Source organism: Ambystoma mexicanum, chromosome 5q (assembly GCF_040938575.1).
Source record: "Ambystoma mexicanum isolate Mex_15411 chromosome 5q, UKY_AmexF1_1, whole genome shotgun sequence".
Taxonomy (NCBI): Eukaryota; Metazoa; Chordata; class Amphibia; order Caudata; family Ambystomatidae; genus Ambystoma; species Ambystoma mexicanum.
This window is the reverse complement of record NC_090933.1, coordinates 923633294-923653939: the sequence shown is the minus strand read 5'-3', so window position 1 is coordinate 923653939 and position 20646 is coordinate 923633294. Positions and strand designations below refer to the sequence as shown.

Here is a 20646-nt window from a genome sequence, read left to right as displayed (position 1 = left end):
ATCGATCTCCCCAGACTTTCACCAGAGGACAACCTGGCACTAGAGCATGAAATAACCAGCGAAGAGATCACTGAAGCGATAAAATCACTGGCAGCGGGCAAAACTCCAGGCCCTGATGGCCTAAGCTCTGACTTGTACAACACGTACGCTGAAATAATATCCCCGGTATTAGCTCACGTATGGGAGGAAGCCTTGAGCTCCGGCTCACTCCCAGATACAATGACAGATGCAGTCATAACATTCTTGCTGAAGCCTAGACGCCCTGCCCATGAATGCTCTTCGTATCGCCCTCTTTCCCTGATAAACACTGACGCAAAGATATATGCAAAAGTACTCGCTACTAGATTACTGCCCAAAATGACCACCCTAATACACCCTGACCAATGTGGCTTTATCCCAACGAGGTCCATGGCCTTAAATTTGCATAGACGAACAAGTTACTTCTTACCTTGTAACGTTCTTTCAACGGGATGTTCCTCCGACGTATTCCTCATCTTAGATATCTCCTTCCAGCTCTGCTGGCCTCGGAAAATTTTTTCTCTAGAGGGCGCTGCGCGTCGACGTCCTCCGAGTCGGTGTCCCTCGACAGCCGCCGTATCGACGTCGACGTCATCCTGCCTATAAAGGCCGCGCGCAGCGTCCGTTGCTCAGTTCTGTTTTGTAGCCCACAATAATACTTTCTGGACTAACTAATCACCCTGAAGGAGCGTAAGCTGCAACAACAAGGGAAGTAGAACTGCGGGGATGAATGAGAGGGTCGATGAGGAATACGTCGGAGGAACATCCCGTCGAAAGAACGTTACAAGGTAAGAAGTAACTTGTTCTTCGAAGGGAGTGTGTCCTCCGACGTATTCCTCATCTTAGATAGGCTCCCATAGCAGTATTCTATTATCGGAGGAGGGAGTACTGACTTCATGCTGTCTTCTATTGATGAATAGACTGCAGTACAGCCCTTCCAAACCTAGTCTCCTGACTGGAGGAGGAATCCAAATTGTAAAAACGTGTAAAGGTATGGACAGACGACCATGTAGCGGCCGCACATATGTCTTTAACCGGCACGCCTCTTTTGAGGGCCGATGAAGCTGCAATACCTCTGGTCGAATGAGCCCTAAGGTTTTGAGGGGGCTCTTTCCCTGCCAGTTTATAACATTCCAGAATGGCTAGAATGATCCATCTGGAAATGGTCTGCTTAGTTATTGGTAACCCCAGCTTGTGACCTGCGTAACCTACAAACAGCTGGTCTGCCTGTCTTATCCTGGCTAGTCTACTGATGTAAAAACTTAAAGCCCTCCTAGGGTCTAGCCTGTGTAACCTCTCTTCCTCTTTCCCCGGGTGAGGAGGAGGATAGAAAGATGGTAGGGTAATCTTCTGAGTGATATGGAATTCAGAAACCACCTTTGGGAGGAAATTAGGCTTCACTTGCAGGACAACTTTGTCTTTGTGAAATATTGTGTGAGGGGGTTTACAAGAAAGAGCTTGTAATTCGCTCACCCTTCTAGCAGATGTAAGTGCTATTAATAAAACAGTTTTAAGGGTAAGGAATCTTAACAAACAAGAATGGAGAGGTTCGAAAGGTGTACCCATCAGGAAAGTTAGTACTAAGTTTAAATCCCATAGGGGAATTTGGAATGGTCTTGGGGGATAAACATTGGTTAACCCCTTTAGAAACTGTATTACCAAGGGTAATTTGAAATAGGATGGTTCTTCCGCAGTACGCTTAAAGATGGATAGCCCAGCGAGATAGCCCTTAATAGTGCCAACTTGAAGGCCTGAATTTGCCAAATGTAGTAGGAAGGACAAAACCATTGGTGTACCACATGAAAAAGGGTCGATATTCTGTTCTCTACACCAGCTGCAAAATCTGTTACAACGGCAGCGGTATAAAGACTTTGTTGCTGGCCTCCTTGCCGAAAGCAACACCTCCATAACATCATCAGGGAGGTCCCAATCCTTGTACCTCAGCCTTTCAGAATCCAAGCGTGAAGGTTGAGGGTTTTGATGTCTGGATGGAGAACCTGACCTCCCTTCTGTGAGAGTAGGTTCTCTCTGAGTGGAAGTCGAATTGGAGGGCAGATGGACAAGTCTAGAAGGTCCGGGTACCACGTTCTCCTGGCCCAATCCGGGGCAATTAGGATCATGGTTCTCCGGAATCTTCTCAACCTCCTGATCATTTGAGGAATGACAGGGACCGGTGGGAACGCGTATAGAAGCGGAAACTCCCAGTCCACTATGAACGCTTCTCCCAGGGCTCCTCTCGGGGGAAATTCCCTTGAGCAGAACAGGTTGCATTTCCTGTTTAGGCTGGTGGCGAACAGATCTACCTGAGGGGTTCCCCAAAGGGCGAAGATCTGTTGAAGGACTTCCTGAGCTAGCTCCCACTCGTGGGAGACTGTGTTCTGCCTGCTTAGAGCGTCCGCTGTCAAGTTCTTCTCTCCGGCTAGGTGAACTGCCGATAGAGAGATTCGTTCTTGGATTGCCCAAAACCAGAGCTGCATCGCCTCTCTGCACAGGGGTAGTGATCCTACGCCTCCTCTTTTGTTGAGGTAATGCATGGCCACCATGTTGTCCGTCATTATCAGGACGTTCTTCCCTTGTACAGCTGGCAGGAACGCCTTCAGCGCAAGTCTGATGGCTCTCAGCTCTAACAGGTTGATATGTTGTCTGGACTCCGATGGAGACCAACGACCGCTGATGGTCAAGTCGTTGGCGTGGGCTCCCCACACCGTGAGTGAGGCATCCGTGACTACTGTTATCTCCGGCCAGGGTTGCCAAAACTGTTCTCCTTTCAGAATGTTCTCCTGACAGGCCCACCACTGAAGGTCTCGAGCCACCCTGCCGGGAACCTGAAGAAGATCTGTCATTCTCCCAGAGAATTGTGACCACTGAGTCCTCAGTGCCCACTGGGGGGATCTCATTCTCAGGTGAGCCTCTGGCACTAGGAAAATGCAGGATGCCATGAGGCCTAGCAACCTCAAAAAGTCGAAGGCTGGGAGACGTTGGGCATGTTGGAACTTGGTAACCATCTGTAGAATATCTTGAGCCCTCACCTCTGGTGGCGAGGCTTTTCCCAGGGAAGTGTCCAGGATCGCTCCTATGAACTGGAGTCTCTGCGATGGTATCATTTGTGACTTCTTTAAATTGAGGGAGAAGCCCAGTCTGTGAAGGAAGTGGCACACGTGATTTAGCTGGATCTGAGCTTGTTCCGGAGAAACAGCCCTGATCAACCAATCGTCCAGGTAGGGGGAGACGTGAATCCCTTCCCTCCTTAGACTTGCAGCCACTACCGACATTAACTTGGTGAAGACCCTCGGGGCGGAGGTCAGCCCAAATGGCAGCACTCGAAATTGATAGTGAGAGTTGCCAATTGCGAACCTCAGGTATTTCCTGTGTTTGAGATGGATAGGCACATGGAAATAAGCGTCCTGAAGGTCCAGAGATACCAACCAGTCCTGGAACTGAAGGGCCTGGAGGATCTGACAAAGAGTGACCATCTTGAATTTGTCTTTTCTGAGGAATTTGTTCAATTCTCGCAAGTCCAAGATGGGTCTCAGTCCTCCGTCTTTCTTTGGAATGAGAAAGTAAGGGGAGTACCAGCCCTTTTTCCTCTCCACTACAGGTACCGGTTCTATGGCACCTTTCTCTAGCAGGTCCCAAATTTCCTGCAAGAGGAGCGGATCTGGAGCTTTCTGAGAGCTGATCCCCGGTGGATGACTCTGAGGTATACGTAGGAAAGGCAGGCAGTAACCTTGGGCAACTGTTTCCAATGCCCAAGCATCTGACGTGATAGCCTGCCATACCGCCAGATGTTGAGTCAACCTGCCTCCTACAGGTGTCCTGTGAGGGAAGTCCTCAGAGTGGTTTTGGGGCGGCTGATGCAGATGCCGATGGTAAAGAGGTACCTGCCGTTGCTGCGGCTTTTGAATATCTACCCCGTCCACCTCGGGTAGTTCTTCTTTGTCCCCTTTGAGCCGGTCGTCCTCTACCTCTTCCGAATGCGGAGTAGAAGCGAAAGGACTTGCCCCTCGCAGAGGTTCCTGTGGGATGAAAAGGAGTCTGACGGATTGCAGCTCCTAGGGATTTTGCTGCTGCTTTTGAAGTTTGCAGTTTCTCTAAACTGTCATCCGCCTTTTTCCCGAACAAAGAAGAGCCATCGAATGGCATGTTCAAGAGCCTGGCTTGCACATCTGGGGCAAAAACCAGACTTTCTCAACCAAGCGAATCTCCTGGTTGATGTACTTGCCGCCATTGCTCTGCTGATACTGTCAGCTGAATCAATGCCCGTCTGGAGGGATTCACACATAGCGTCTTTACGGTCCTGTATAATATTCAGGAACGCATTCCTTTCTTCTCCCTCCGGGATGCAGTCAGCCGCTGTAGAAGCACACTCCCAAAGTGTATGGCTGAACCTAGCAAGGGTGCAAGTAGCATTAACAGATTTTAACACCATGCTACATGCTGAAAAGACTTTCTTTGCCATAGCATCATATTTTTTATCGTCCCTGTCCTGTGGGACGGTAGGATAAGCCGTCTTGACATCGGTAGAGGATGCTGCCTGTACCACCAGACTTTCTGGGGATGGGTGTTTAGACAAAAACTCTGGGTCTGTAGAAGATACCCTGTACTTTGTAGACAGTTTTTTATTTACTGCTGGTACTACATCTGGGGTTTCCCAGTTTGTCATGATCTTTCTCTGAAGAGCTTTATGAAAAGGCACCACAGGATCCTCCTGTGGGCCTTTGTCAAGAATATCCGTGAGGTCATCTTGTTGGAAAGATTGTGAAGGTGCAGACCACCCCATGAACTCTGTGATCCTGGCCATTAAGGCTCTACATGGGGTTTCAGCATGCTCCCCCGGGTCTGGCTTAGCAAACTCCACCTCAGGGGAAGTGTCTAACCCACTTGCCTCATGTAAGGAATCATGAAGATCCTTTAACCTGCGCTCTCCAGAGGAAAATTCCTCTCTAATTGGGGTTACAGGTCCCTGCAACACAAATGTGTCTTCCTGTTCAGACAATTCACCCTCTTCCAAAATTGAGGACATAGTTCTCAATTGTTCTGAACTCATAAAGGGAGTAAATCCCATTTCCAAGGCAGAGGGTGCCGAACTTATTATCGGCCTCGAAAACGTCGATGTCGTCGACGCCGACGTCGAAGGCTTCGAGCGTGGCGTCGAAAACAAAGGCGGAGGCCTCGAAGACCTCGACAGAATTGGAATTCTACTCGACAATCTCGAAGCCATCGACGTCGAGGACCTGGGGATAGTCACTGGGTGTGTCGTAACCGTGACTTTTCTTGGCGTCGACGCCGGTGTCGAAGCTGGCGTCGAGTCGACAGACCCGTGTGTCGAAGGTCCCTTCGACAACGGCGTCGAAGACATCGACCTCGACATCGACGGAACCCTCGTCGACGGCGTCGACGGAACCTTCGAGGAAGGTTTGGAGGTCATAGTCCTACATGAGGGTTCGAGACGCGCTCGAGAGGTTTCCTTCGCCGCGTACTGCGACTCGCGGCGTTTTTGACCTTCGGTTCTTTCGACCAGAGCATCGCTCTCGGCAGTCTTCGAGGGGGTCGAGGCCGCTTTCTCGAAGACGCTCATCATATTTTTGCGGAATTCCTCCCATTCAGCCCGGGAACTATGTTTCGTGGGGCAAGGGATTCTTTTTGGCGAAACAGAGGAAGAGGAAGACGGAGAAGGGGATCTTCGACGTCTCCTCTTCGAGTGCTTCGATCTCGAGGAGTGATGAGACCCACTCCGAGACCTGGAGCGCGAATGGTGACGAGGAGACGAATGTCTCGACTTTGTCGACGAAGAAGAAGCTTTAAAAGTCTTACCTTTCTCCAGCTTCCCCCTACGCTCCTTCAGGGCCTTAGCTGTCATGGACATACAGTCCTCGCATTCCGAACAATGGTGTTCAGCTCCCAAACACCACAGACAAACTCTGTGAGGGTCAGTCAACGACATCTTTTTCCCACAATCTCGACATTTCTTGAAGCCGGATCGAGGAGTTGTCGGTTCCGACGAGGAAGCCATCGAGTACGGATCGAATGACTCGAGGTAAATAGGATTAATCTGACTAAGAACTGAGCAACGGTATTCCGAGGCACTGAGTAAGCGCGGAAAAACCGAACTGAGCAACGGACGCTGCGCGCGGCCTTTATAGGCAGGATGACGTCGACGTCGATATGGCAGCTGTCGAGGGACATGGACTCGGAGGACATCGACGCGCAGCGCCCTCTAGAGAAAAAAATTTCCGAGGCCAGCAGAGCTGGAAGGTGATATCTAAGATGAGGAATACGTCGGAGGACACAATCCCTTCGAATGTTTGGTATTATGGCGTAGATTAAGCCGGACGCACAGGCTGTGGCCATCTAACTAGACGCTGAGAAAGCGTTCGATTCTGTCTCGTGGATATACATGTTTGAGGTTCTCAACAAATTCGGCTTCGGCCCATACTTCACACAGAGTGTCAAGTTGCTATATACATCGCCCAAAGCCAGGGTCCTAACAAACCATACCCTCTCCACCCATCTCACCTTACACAGAGGTACCAGACAGGGCTGTCACTTTTCCCCCATCCTTTTCACCCTCACGATTGAACCAATGGCGGCCGCAAGCAGAACGGTGCAAGAACTGTGGGGCATAAAGATGGCCAGCATTTATAAATCCATTTCATTATATGCAGATGATGCACTACTGTACATACGAAGGCCAGAGAAGAACCTAGAGCCTACATTGACAGTGATAGAAGACTTTACTGCACACTCGGGCTACAAAATTAACACTCCCAAATCTGAAATCTTCCCATTGACACAGGCCACTACCTGCCCCACACACACGCATGGTCTGAAATGGGCCCCTAACCATATCAGATACTTGGGAATCCTGGTCTCTAGAGACACGCCTTCACAATACATAGACAATTATGAATCCGCAATGCAGGCGATCCACACCAAACTCCAAATCTGGACTAGACTTCCCATATCACTCGCTGGTCGAATCACGGTACTCAAAATGGTAGTCCTACCCAAGCTCCTGTACATTTTCAACAATGTCCCCATATGGCCAGGTACACCTTTCTTTGAAAATGTACGGTCCATGGCGACCACCTTCATATGGAATGGGGGGCCAATAGACTGAAATGGGAAAAACTGGTGGAACCCTATGAAATGGGGGCTTTGCCGCACCCGATTTCAAGTTGCATTACCAAGTGGCACAGGCACAATATGCTAAATATTGGCAGAACCCCACTGAAGAAACACCACATATCCCCATTGAATGACACTCCGTCCGCCCTACGGACTTAAGATCCATTATATTTGTGAAATCTCAAAGATGACTGCAAATTTGACCCAGCATCATGTACAATCGCAGCATCGGCTGCAATCAGTAAACGACTCCACATAGAAACACCCTACGACTCACAGGCTCCATTATGGAACTTTCCGGGAATTGAACCCACCTACGACATTGGTATACAGAATGCTTGGATCCCGAAATTGAAATTACAATGAAGGCCATGTTCCCAAATGGCAGATTTGTAACCCCAGAGGACTTTGGGGACATGTGGGGCGAGACCAACTTGTCACTTTACAATATCATCGTATGAAGGCAGCATTCAAGAAACAATGGCCAACATATCCATTAGAACCACCCAAACACGCCTGCTACCAAGCACTTCACTCACAAACAGGCACAGTTGTCTCCACATTATATAATCTAGTCCAAACCCATACGAAATCGTCAAGCACCATAAAGGCCTTGTGGGAAGCGGACATGGGTATAACAATAGAGGAAGGGAAATGGACCAGATATTGCCTCCTTACAAAGAAAGTCTCCTTGAATGCCGGGCTCAGACTCATACAGTTCACAATACTCAATAAGCTCCATTATACCCCTGTTAAAATGGCAAGGTTCCATGACTCCATAACCCCAAACTGTCCCAAATGTAACATGCCTCGAGCGGATGCATACCACATGTACTGGGCCTGCCCCATGGTAACAGGGTTCTGGCAGGAAGTAGCGAACATTTTGGAGGATATCACACAAATTCAAGCACAACTCAACCCCCCAAAATACCTGTTTGGCGACATAGGAAAGGTTCTGGAAAAAACCAAGTGACTGTTTAACATAGCATGTGTAGTGGCTAAAAAATGTATCCTGCAAAAATGGAAGAGTAGCCACGCACCGCGTGCAGAACAATTTCTTACAGCACTGACATATGTCAAAGAATGCGAAGAAACACATTTAGGGCTGGTTCCCCCACCATGCAGACCTAAAGACATTTGGGCACTATTCAGGATCTTACCTCAGAAATACCCCGCTATGCTCGGAAGAATCAGACAGCGAATGAACCATATACAAAAACTGTCATCCTGTATGCCCAATGTGTTAAATCTATGCTATTACGAAAGCAGGCACTGTTAGCATAAAATATGGCAGTGGAAGAGTGAAAATTATTGTTTTGTTATATATATCCTTTGTCAATGGGAATTGAAGCGATTGTGATGTGAATTGTAGATCAAAAATAAAGTTTTTAAAAAAAAGATGGTGTGAGGAGGACCACTAGAAAGTGCCTGCAACTCACTTACCCTGCGGGCTGATGTCATTGCAATTAGAAGTATTGTTTTTAGAGTAAGAAGCCTTAATGGACAAGATTGTAAAGGCTCAAATGGAACACATGTGAGGAACTTTAGCACCAAGTTTAAATCCCACACAGGAACTTCAAAGGGTATTGGTGGAAACACATTATTTAGACCTTTTAAGAATTGGGTTAATAAAAGGTATCTTAAATTAAGATTCCCCCTCTGACGAGCGCTTAAAAATGGATAGCGCTGCAAAGTATCCTTTAATCTTACTTACCTGGAGCCCCAGAGTAGCCAAATGTAACTGAAAAGATAATATTGTAGGAATATTACACTAAAATGGGTCCACATTCTTATCTCTGCACCAGTTACTGAAATTGTTCCAACAACACTGATACAGAGATTTAGTTGCTGGCCTTCTGGTCGAAAGCAAGATCTCCATGATGTCATCCGGAAGATCCCAACCCTTGTATCTCCACCTCTCAGAAGCCATGCGTGAAGGTTGAGTGTGTTGACCTCTGGATGGAGGACGTGACCTTCCTCTTGCAAGATCTTCTCTTTTTGGAAGACGTATTGGAGGGCAGATGGACATGTCCAGAAGGTCTGGGTACCACGTTCTCCTGGCCCAATCCGGGGCAATTAGGATCATGGTTTTCCTGAACTTTCTCAACCTCCTGATTACCTGAGGGATCACAAGGACTGGAGGGAACGCATACAGAAGTGGAAACTCCCAATCCACTACGAATGCGTCTCCTAGAGCTCCTCTTGGGGGAAATTCCCTTGAGCAGTACAGTTCGCACTTCCTGTTCTAAAAGGTCACAAACAGATCCACTTGTGGGGTTCCCCAAAGGGCGAAGATCTCTTGAAGGACTTCCTGAGCTAGTTCCCACCCGTGGGAGACTGTGCTCTGCCTGCTCAGAGCATCCGCTGCTGCGTTTTGTTCTCCGGCTAGGTGAATTGCCAACAGAGAGATCCCTTCTTGTATTGCCCAGAACCAGAGCTGCATTGCTTCTCTGCACAGTGGTAGTGACCCTACTCCTCCTCTCTTGTTGAGTTAGTACATGGCCGCTGTGTTGTCCGTCATTATCAGGACATTCTTTCCCCTTACAGAGGGCAAGAAGGCCTTCAGCGCTAGTCTGATTGCCCTCAGCTCTAATAGGTTGATGTGTAGTTTGGACTCCGATGGAGACCGACGACCACTGATTGTCAACTCGTTGGTGTGAGTTCCCCACCCCGTGAGTGAGGCGTCCGTTACTACTGTTATCTCGGGCCATGGTTGCCAAAAAGATTCTCCCCTGAGGATATGTTCCTTTGTAGATCCTGTACTACCCTGGTTGGAACTTGTAAAAGATCTGACATTTCCCCAGAAAATTGGGACCAATGAGTTCTGAGGGCCCATTGAAGGGATCTCATCTTCAATCGGGTGTCTGGCACCAGGAAAATGCAGGATGCCATGAGACCGAACAACCTCAGAAAATCGAAGGCCGGTAGATACTGGGCATTCTGGAATTGTATTACCATCTACAGAATGTGGTGAGCTCTCTCTTCAGGAGGCGAGGCTTTGCCCGAACAAGTATGCAGGACTGCTCCGATAAATTGGAGTTTCTGTGATGGTATCATATTTAACTTTTTTAAATTCAGAGAAAACCCTTGTTTGTGAAGGAAGTGGCAAGTCTTGGACAAATGTTCCTGGGCCTGTTCCGGAGAACGTGCCCTGATCATACAATCGTCCAGGTATGGGTAGACGTGAATCCCCCCTCTCCTGAAACTCACTGCCACCACCGCCATCATCTTGGTGAAAACTCTCGGGGCAGGGGTCAACCTGAATGGCAGAACTCGAAACTGATAGTGAGAATTGCCAATCGTGAACCTCAGGTACTTCCTGTGCTTGAGATGTATTGGCACATGAAGTAAGCATCCTGAAGGTCCAATGATAACAACCAGTCTTGGAGTTGGAGAGCCTGAAGGATCTGAGAAAGTATGACCATCTTGAACTTGTCCTTCCTGAGGAACTTGTTCAAGCTTCTCAAGTCCAAGATGGGTCTCAATCCTCCGTCCTTCTTTGGTATGAGGAAATATGGGGAATAACAACCCTTGTTCCTTTCTGCTACAGGCACGTGTTGTATTGCACCTTTCTGTAGCAGGGTTAAAACTTCAGCAACAGGAGCGGATCTGGACTTTTGGCAGAGTTGTATCCTGAAGTTTCTTTTGAAAAGGAAGGCAGTAACCTTGGGATACTGTTTGCAGTGCCCAAGCATCTGAGGTAATGCCCTGTCATTCCTCCAGATGCTGTGAGATCCTGCCTCCCAGTGGGATCTTGTGGATCAAAACCTGAGAGTGGTTTTGCGGCAGCTGCAGCAGCAGCTGAAGGGACAGATGCCGCTGCTGGGGCAGATCTAGCACCTCTTCCTCGCCCCCCGAGGAAATTTCCTTTGTCCTCTCTGACTGGCCTGTCCCCTTCCTTTCCCAAATGAGGAGTAAAACCGAAAGGGACGACTCCTCCAGGAAGATGCGCCTGTGCAGGGGTGTTGTTGAGGTTGTCGTATAGCGGCACTAAGGGATTTTGCCGCTGCCTTGGAGGTCTGCAGCTTCTCCAAACTTTCATCCGCCTTGCTGCCCAACAACCTCGAGCTGTCAAATGGCATATTAAGAAGCCTGGATTGCACATCCGGTGCAAAACCTGACTTTCTTAGCCACGCAAATCTGCCTGCGTAGCACTGCGCTAGACGCCATGGACCTACTGATACTGTCAGCTGTGTCCAAACCTGCTTGAAGGCATTCCCCCGAAGCCTCCTTTCCATCCCTTACTATGGATAGGAACCCATCACGTTCCTCACCTTCTGGGATGTCTTGAGCTGCCGCTGACATGCAGTCCCACAGGGTATATGTAAATCTCGCAAGGGTGCAAGATACATTTGTGGATTTTAGAGCCATGCTCCTTGATTTAAAAACATTTATAGACCATGCATCAATCTTTTTATCATCCCTATCAGGGAACTGTAGGGTATGCAGCATTCCTAGTCGATGTAGCGGCTTGAACTACCAGACTTTCTGGAGATGGGGGTTTACTTAAATATTCTGGATCAGAAAGAAAGGGTCTATATTTTGACACATATTTCTTATTTACTGCCGGAACAGTTTCAGGTTTTTCCCATGCAGCATTAACCTTCCTTTGTAAAGCAGTATGAAATGGAAGTATGGGGTTGGGCTGAGGTCCTCCTGACAGGATATCAGTCATGTCATCATCCTGATGGACAGGTGAATTTCTACAACATCCCATGAACTCCGTAACCCTGTTCATTAATTTTCTATAACCTGCATCAGCATGTTCTGCTGGGTCAGGTTTTTCAAATTCGTATTCTGGAGAGGTATCCAGACCACTTGCTGTTTGCAAGCACTCATATTGATCTTGCATCTTAGACCGAGGATCAACTAATTCCTCAGGAACTTGTCTTGTACCAAATTTAACACCAGCAGATGAAACTTCTTCTTCTCCTGATGACATTCCTTCATATATAGATGACATGGTCATAAAAAAAATCATGTCTACTTTCTGGGTGAAATACCTTTTCAGGTAACATAGGTTTTTACCTTGGTGTCGTTTTCACCATTGTAATGGGGTTCGACATCGATGGAGTTGATGTTGTAACTACTACCTTCGATGTTGTTGAGGTAGTTTGCGATGGCTTTGAAGGAATTGTCGATGTCGCAGGAGTTGTCAAGACCATCAACACCGTAGAAAGAGCCTTCGATATCGTCGATTGTGTACTCGACATAACCTTTTTAGGTTGGGCCATCAACCCCTTGTGTTCGACCGCCTTTGATAGAGGCTTCAGACATGTTTTAGATGAGGACTTTGATGACGTATGAGGGTCTAACGCTATTTTCTTATGTTCTACCTCCGATTTATGCACCGGTAGGTTTTTCTTATGAGGTGTTTGGGAAGATTCACTGGATGACACCCTCGACACATTTTTGTCGGATTTCCTCGTCTTGGATCTTCCCCTGTCACTTTTTTTGTGCTTAGGGGCATGGTCTTCAACAGACATTTTTGAAGGGGTCACGGCCACGCTCTCAATTCTTTTTTGAACAGAGATGCTCTGAAAGCTTCCGACTTTTTAGGGGAGTCATGCCTTGTCAGACATGTTATAACTTCCTCCGATGACGTCGAGGAAGAGGGAGATCGATGTCTTCTTTTCTTCACCTTTTCAGAGGAAGAAGAGGACTTCCTGGATCTACTCCTCTACCTAGATTTTTTGTGACGTTTTGCTGAAGACTCAGCCGGGTCTTTCCTCCCTCTCGAAGAAAACTTTGAGGATTCCTCCCCCACCATCAGTTTACCTCTTAGGTTCTTTTAAGGCCTTATGGGACATCGACTGACAAGAACCGCAGTCATCAATACGGTAGTCGGAACCGAGGCACCAGAGGCAATTTCAATGAGGGTCAGTCAGCGACATCTTTCTCCCACATTTCTGGCATTTTTTAAACCCAGTTTTCGGTGTGGAAGGGTTTGATGAAGACGAATTAATCGTTCGAACTGAAGCAACATTTATATCGTTGCGAAGCGGATCTAACGGAAAAACAGAACGGAGCCCAATGGGCGCACTTGAGGCATTTATTCGGCGGATGACGTCGGCGTTCGACAGATGCCGCCGAGGGACATCGACGCTGCCACCTCGAGTGGAGCACCCTCTGGTGGAGAGAGAAAGAATTTCTGAACCAGCAAAGCTGAAGGTAAGCAAGGTAAGGATATATCTAAGATGAGGAATACGTGGGAGGACACAATCCATTGGAAATGTGTTTGTGGTCAATCAAATTCTTCAATGGTCGATAAAGGATCCAATCTATTGGATACAACAGTATTGTTTTGTACCACTTGCTCTTTGCACCCCCACCTCTTTATGATTTGCATCTCTTTGGCTCTAGCCAGTGTCTTCCCATTTGAATATTTATTGGACAAATCCCTCGCAGGTCGGGAAACCAAGGCCGGGTCAGGATTAATATATGCCAGAGGGACCATCCTATTCGAGGAGCTTCCTGAGGCATGGGTTAAGTTTCAGCCTAGAATATAGGATGCCACTTGTGGGGAATCAAAGGAAACCATAATACAGTCACCCTTGATAGATCTGTTTGAACCTCCAACCCACCCCACCCTTCTGGCCATTAATATAGAACCTGGATTAATTTGTGGCCCATATAAGCACGTATTTATCCATTGGGTGACTTTATTCATCAATACCGTTGTGGTTTCGTAGGATTCATTGAATAAGGGATCAACCCCAACTATTCTACCCACCAATGGTGTCGCTACTGGTGGAAGATTTAGAAACACTTTTCTATCCCTAGGGTTATCAAGGAGCTTCTCTTGCAACCTTTTGACTGTATTAATATTTTCCCAATATTTGTGCAAGTCACTCCCAGAATTTAATATCAGGATTGGTTCACTTTTACCTGTTTGGATCTTTTTTGACCTTGTACACAGCATTGGGGTTACTATCTGTTGTCCATTTGTGGGTGTCTTCTCAATGGTCTCGCTTTGGACCAGATTGCCCTTTGGCCCTTCCTTTCCCCCACTTTTCATGGCCTTTTTTTTAACCACACGAGTTGTTATATTGCCCAAGGTCATTTTCAAACCACAGACCTCATTGGTTATCTTGTCATATCGTCCATCACATTTCGGATGGTGAATAGTGTGGCTTTAAACCTTTTCAGGAAGTCCCATATCGGCTGCATAGAATCTTTTATTATTTTACCGACACACTCCTTAAATTGTTCCACTAGAGCTCCTGTAGCAATCAAGCTAATCTCTCGATCAGATACAGCACTTGTGTCATGGGATTCCGTTACACTCTTATAACATAGTTGTTCCACATCTGACGCAAGACCCTTTACTGATTCCAATAGGATTTCATCTTATCTAGCCAGGCTTTCAATGTTTTCCAGGTTTGAAGAGACCTTCACACTCTCCTGCTGTTTTAACTGTTGTAACATTTCTATTGGATTTATTTCAACGGTTTGTAAACTCGCTATTATCGCTACAGGAACACGTTCCCATACACCCATGGTTCCCATTGCAACTGGTATGTGATCCTGTGTTTCTAGATTACTATCAGTGGTTTTCGTACCCATTGATTCTACCAACAAGGCTGGATTCTTCAGGCTGCCTCTTGTCCTTCTGGCAGACACAACCTGGATTTCCTTAATTCCCTTTCCACATATAAAATTTGTGTTTCTAGTTTCCCGGATATGTCTTAAGTAATTGTCCAATACAGATTGAGACTGCAGCGGTGATCCCTTATTTCTATTGGCCACATTATTTTAAACTTTTTTTTACATTGGTTTTACCCAAGCTGGAGTTCACTTTTCCTTTTCCCCATTACACTATTGTGATTTATGCCTCGTTTGAATTCCTTTTACTCTTGTATTATCAGTATATTATAGGTTTAGCTTACGTTATAAAAACAATGTATTAAATGTTAGATAAGCTAAAAAGAACTCCTACAAGAACATCAATAAAGTGCAGTAAGGTGCAGTGTAATTAGAATGATACACAAAAGATGCACTATTGCAACATTAACATTTCAAGCTCTATAAAAATCAATCAGTCTGCAACCCTAAAAAATTAATTATGTAGAGCCTAATGATTGATTTAAAAAGGTCCTTTGTAAATCCATAAAAAGCCCTTAAAAAAACCATCAAACTCCATAAAATCACTAAAGCCACAAAAATCAATATATAGCTAAGCTTGGCTTGATTTATCATTCATAATGTCACAGTATCATAGTGCCCCTATGCCATATGCCCTGGGTCATAATCACTGTGAAGAGGCTATAAGTACGTTGTCTAGACTTTTTTATCAGGAGCCTGTTTTCTTAGTTCACTTCACTTCAGTTCAAGCACAATAGCATCAATGAATCTAGCCGAAGCAAGCCATAGAAGCCATAAATGTGCAAAGGACAAGGTATGCCCCGCTGGCTTAAGGGGTTGCCCGAGTCAGACACATCCCTGGCCCTCGCCCCAATACATGCATAACAATTTTGCTCGTATAACCTCTCAAACCAGGGCTGCAAACGCGGTCGCAGTCACAACTGCCCACCAGAGAAGGGAAGAGGAAAATTCAGCAACAGAACTCAATAGAACTCTTCACAAAGGTTCTCAAAACACCAATGGGCGGGATAGCCATTAATGCCCAGGTTGCAGAACGTGTCCTCTGCCTCTCCCCTGTCCATCGATGTCGGGTCAGTAAGCCAGCGGAGGTGCAGGATATGCCTTTTGTCGAACTGTGTACTTGCTGCAAGACCGAATACGGTCCACATTCACAAAGCGTTCACAAGACACAGTATATGCACAGAACACCCCCAGTCCAGGTTCCCGTTCACATACCCACAGAACACACTTGTCCTCACTCCGCAATGGACTGGTGTTTAGCAGGCAAACATTAAGGAGGCAGGCGTCCAAATAAAGGCCAGTAAAGACAGACTGAGGATACAAAGAGTCACCAGGACACGGAGCACACTCGTCCTCACTCCACTTAGTAAGTTCACCTTAGCCTGTCTACAATCCTTATCAAACCATCCCACCGTAGGACCTTTTTTCACCCTAAACTGGCACCCCTCCATAAATCCATCTCGGATGTTTCCCATCAATTGCATGAAAGTTTTAACTATTACCACTGGGTTATTAGCAGGATTTAATAGTGCATGAAACTGTACTATATTATTCTTCATGTTTGTCCCTAAAGCGACTTTTGTGGAATCATTCCATCTTAGTCTTTTAGTGGTACTACCATCATATATGTTATCTGTGATATGACCACATTGATTACCGATTGAGTTGGCACCAAGCCATCTTATAGCTAGATCGAGAGCATAATGATCGCTATATAACTCTTCCCTTACTTGAAAGTTCTTAACCATGGTTGAACTTCCTCTTGTGCTTCTAAACGTAATAGCACCAGGGATGTCTCCCCCAAATCTACCATTTGTTGATCTAAGGCCTACTTCCATCGTCCAGTGCCAAAACCGAAGCCCAGCACCACATATCCTCACGTCCATCATCTGGCATACGGGAACATCCAAAGCCTGATCATCTTCTTGGTCGAAAAGACCTACTGCACGGCCATTACCCAACCTCAAATTAAAGTCGCCACCACAGACAATCATTACATCTTTATCACTTGTTCAATGACAAAGATGATCAATCACCTCTTTTAGGGCTTAAATAGGCCCCAAAGCCTTATTATCTGATGGACTGTTATAACTAATACTAATATACAGTGGCAAACCCTCCAATGGTATCAATTTAAGTACTTAAATAATTATTCCAGATGGACACTTGATTCAATAATTTCACATGCAAAAGAACAGTTGAACAGGATCGCAAAACTACAAATGGCAAGGATGCAGGAAGGTCCAAGAGCCCTTTCCGCAACATTTTAGAATCCATCAATCCTAGCCCAATTGACCACCAGCAATTCGACCTCCATAGAGTAACAATGGCATCCCCTTGGCAGCATGAAGTAGGATTGGTAGCATTGTGAACCAGCAAAATGTATACCAAATGTTCCTGGATTGTGCATAGAGGTTCCAATTTAGCTTTTAGCAGTAAGGTAATCGGTGAAGCCAAAATATCTGACTCTTAGTGTTAATAATAGAACCATCCATGTGCCATTTGAACATGCGCTTTTTTGTAGTTGCCAATGTTAGTACAATAGCAGATTTATCAATATCATCAAGTTTTCTATGTTCTCATACTATGGAGCACCACCACTGCTTTGAAGTCGTCATTCCATTGATAAGACTGCACAGCAGTCATACAAACTAAAGTGGCCTTATACAAGATGCCTTCCTTTTATACAATTTGCCATCTAGAACTTGCTTTTGTCTCTAATACTGAAGCACTGCATCTCCAACCAGTTTCCGTGGAGCCTTTTGCTACAAAACAACAACTTATTTTTTTCTCATAAGGCAATGTCCCGAGGGAGAGCAACGCAGTGCGGGTCTTCCTGCTTTGCCCTTATGCAAGGGTGATCTCATTGGTGTCGATGTCCTTCTTCCGTGAAATGCATATTTTGAGTGGTCAGAAATGCGAGGCAGACCACTTTGTAAGGTTTTCTCAACAACTGCCACTGTATTAACTTAGAAGTTTAGATAAATGCCTCGCTATCCCTACTCCAACAAGGATTTTGAAGCCTAAAATAAACTAAAGGAAACACTAAAAGGATAGCTGTCCCTCATACCTATACATACAACAAATAAGGAAATGCATTGCAGTTCACAACAATAATAATTGAGTTTGTATTGCAACAACAGTCTCTTCTTAGAACCGAAGTGAATTCCCCTTCCCCAGATTTTAAGCGGAATTCTGCTTCACAGTTCAAGAAAAGAAAATAAGGAAATCCTGTTTTGCAACAAAATTCCAATACAGTTCTTTACAAGTTCAATTGGTCAACAGAAAGATCCAATACTCCGATGATTTAGCAAAGAAAATAGAAGACGCTTCCTCTTCCTTATACAATTTATCCTCCTTAGATAAAGGACAACTTTGCAGTTCATCAATAGCAACAATAATTGTCTTGGTCAGGATGGTTTGAAACAACCGATACCTTTTTAAAGAAACGCAATATCTTGGCAGCTTTACACAGCTCTTTTCTTCAGTAGCACAAGCACAAATTGTCACCACCATGACCACTTTGTAGCACTTCTTTGACTTCCACCTGGTTTACTCCCATGTCAGGCCTACTACCTCCAAAGGTTTGCCATCTGGGTATACTGTACCTTTTGTACCTTTGTACATTGTACCTTTTTAGCCCTCTTGCTCGTCCCAGTACTTGGGGAATTATGGGACTTGAAGTCCCTAATGACCGTCTGTTTTTCTTAATTCTTCTGTGTTACAATAAGCCATTAGAAGGTTGGGGTTTTGGGGTAAGTTGGGCAAGGGGGGGGGGGTTCCCCATCCTCCTGACCCGCTTCCTCCCATTGTGATCCTCCCGCTGAACACCACCCCTAGGGTAAGGATCAGAAAGCATCTACCTTCCTCTGGTCACATGAGAGGGTCCCACGCCAGGTTTTCGGGAGGAATCATGGCTGATTCCTCACAATATACAAATGAGTAATTGATCTTTCAGAAGGGACAAAAGTAACTCGCCTTTATCTAGATCTCCAGAATCTAGAATACCAGACTGAGCAGTGTCATTGGCTAGAAGGGGGGGGGGTCTGTAACTCACATTCTGTACTGCCTCCAGGTAGCACACAGCTCTGGCAATAAAAGCTTGGAAGGCTGGCTTTCCTAAGACGCAGCGTAGAACCCATGCCTTGGGATGGGGTCAGGCACCTGATTGTCAAAGAATATCTTTAATTGTTCCATCTAAATGAACATTTTCCCCAAATGTTTGCATATTTTCCTTTCTGATTCACTGAAATCTGCCGATGCTAAAAGGCTCCATTCAACTGAAAGAAGCTGGATTAATAACTTTTTACATTTGCAATATTTATAATACCTGAGCTATGGCATTGTCTGGTTCATCACGTAGCACTCTGTGTAGATCCTCTACTGCTCTGTGGTTATTGTTCAGCTGGCTGTTTACAGTTGCCCGGCGTAACAGTGCTAGAAAACAAGAACACAATTCTGTTACGTGAGTATGCCAGTAGTCTGACTAAACGCATTTGCTGAATCTGAGGTATGAAATTATAAATGGCAAATTTTTATTAAATATACTGTTAGTGTGAAGTGTGTAAATAGTACCATTAAAGCAAGAGATCAAAGTGGATTTTGCAGTTTATAGGAGTGTTAAATAGCCTTGGAGTCTGGTCTGTATTTAGTTTGTCAAGTTTACATTCAAGGTTGTACCCAATAATCAATCCTGTAACCCCCAAAACTATTTCTAAATTAATCTTGAACATTCCTCATTGCCAATCCAGATTAAACCCTGTAAACAATGCACACAAATAGTGTTCAAAATGTTAAAATATTACTAAAATCTCCTTAAAATAGTGATATCTTGCAGGGAAATGAAAAGCCTGTTTCTCGTGCCTTTTGGAAACCATACAGTACAGCAAACAAAGGTTGCATAAAGTTGGTCTCAATTACCCAATACAAAATATTAAAGTAAACGCATCAGCAAATCTAACATTTCCACCTCAACTAAAATGTCTGTCATATAGACTACAACAAAACATTAGAATCTTAAAAAGGCTTGTGAGGTGCAACACGGCCTTTCATTGTGGAATGTGGGTAGGAAGGCTCAACGGCGAAGAAAGTTTTGGTTTTAATCAATCCACAGAACTCCAGATATTGTGGCTGCAGTGGGGCCCCCCACTGTTGCACCGAGCCAAACATGGAAGAGTGAAAAGACAAATAAACCTTTGAACACAGAATGGGCACACACCGTTACAGATTTTTCAATGGCACCACCAAGAACTTTTCTTTTAGCATCTTCTGAGAGTGCAACTGTTCTCGGAGACTCAGACACCAAGCCCTTCTTTCTCGCTGGACCCTCGAATTTCGGAGTGAATTCCACACTTGGAAATTTCACTGTCGTTGGGTCGACGGGGACAAAAGTAGTTACGGTCAGCTCTTCACAGTATCCCTATGAAGCCTAGATGGACACAAGCTATTGGTCAAAATCAACTAGACAGACTTACCCAGTACAGGGCTATGGCCACAGTGACTTGCCAAAACAGCCACTTGCTCATTCCTGTCACCTGTAGTCCAAAGGGTCACGACAGAAACAAACAGGAGTTTCCGGCAAAACCCCTCAGGGAAACGGGGAATACAGGAGTTCCAGAAATAAGGTAGCAAAGAACCCAAACATGGGCAAAAGAAGAGAAACCAAGCCAGAGAAAGACGGAGCAAAACTCTGATCCACTTAAGAGAACAGAGAGACGACCTTGACCACCAAGGATCCAAACAAAAAGGCAAACAAAGTAATCCTTCAGGGTAGGAATGGAACCACAGGAGGTCCAATTTAGAATGTTTCCAAGTAACTTCTTAATGCTAGACCTGCTACTTAATAGTCCTAGCCAATCACGAGTAATTGAGCTTTTTGTCTAGGTTTCCACGAAC

The 20646-nt window shown here is 45.6% G+C and overlaps 1 protein-coding gene across 1 annotated transcript in view; it reads right to left on the bottom strand.

Annotated features, from left to right (window-relative positions):
- SPAG1 (sperm associated antigen 1) overlaps positions 1-20646 on the bottom strand; it is a 1725603-nt gene that overhangs the window by 754409 nt on the left and 950548 nt on the right. Inside the window, exon 9 of the mRNA XM_069621435.1 lies at positions 19082-19188. Within this exon, the coding sequence (XP_069477536.1) occupies positions 19082-19188 (107 nt within the window). The remainder of the gene's footprint in view (positions 1-19081; positions 19189-20646) is intronic.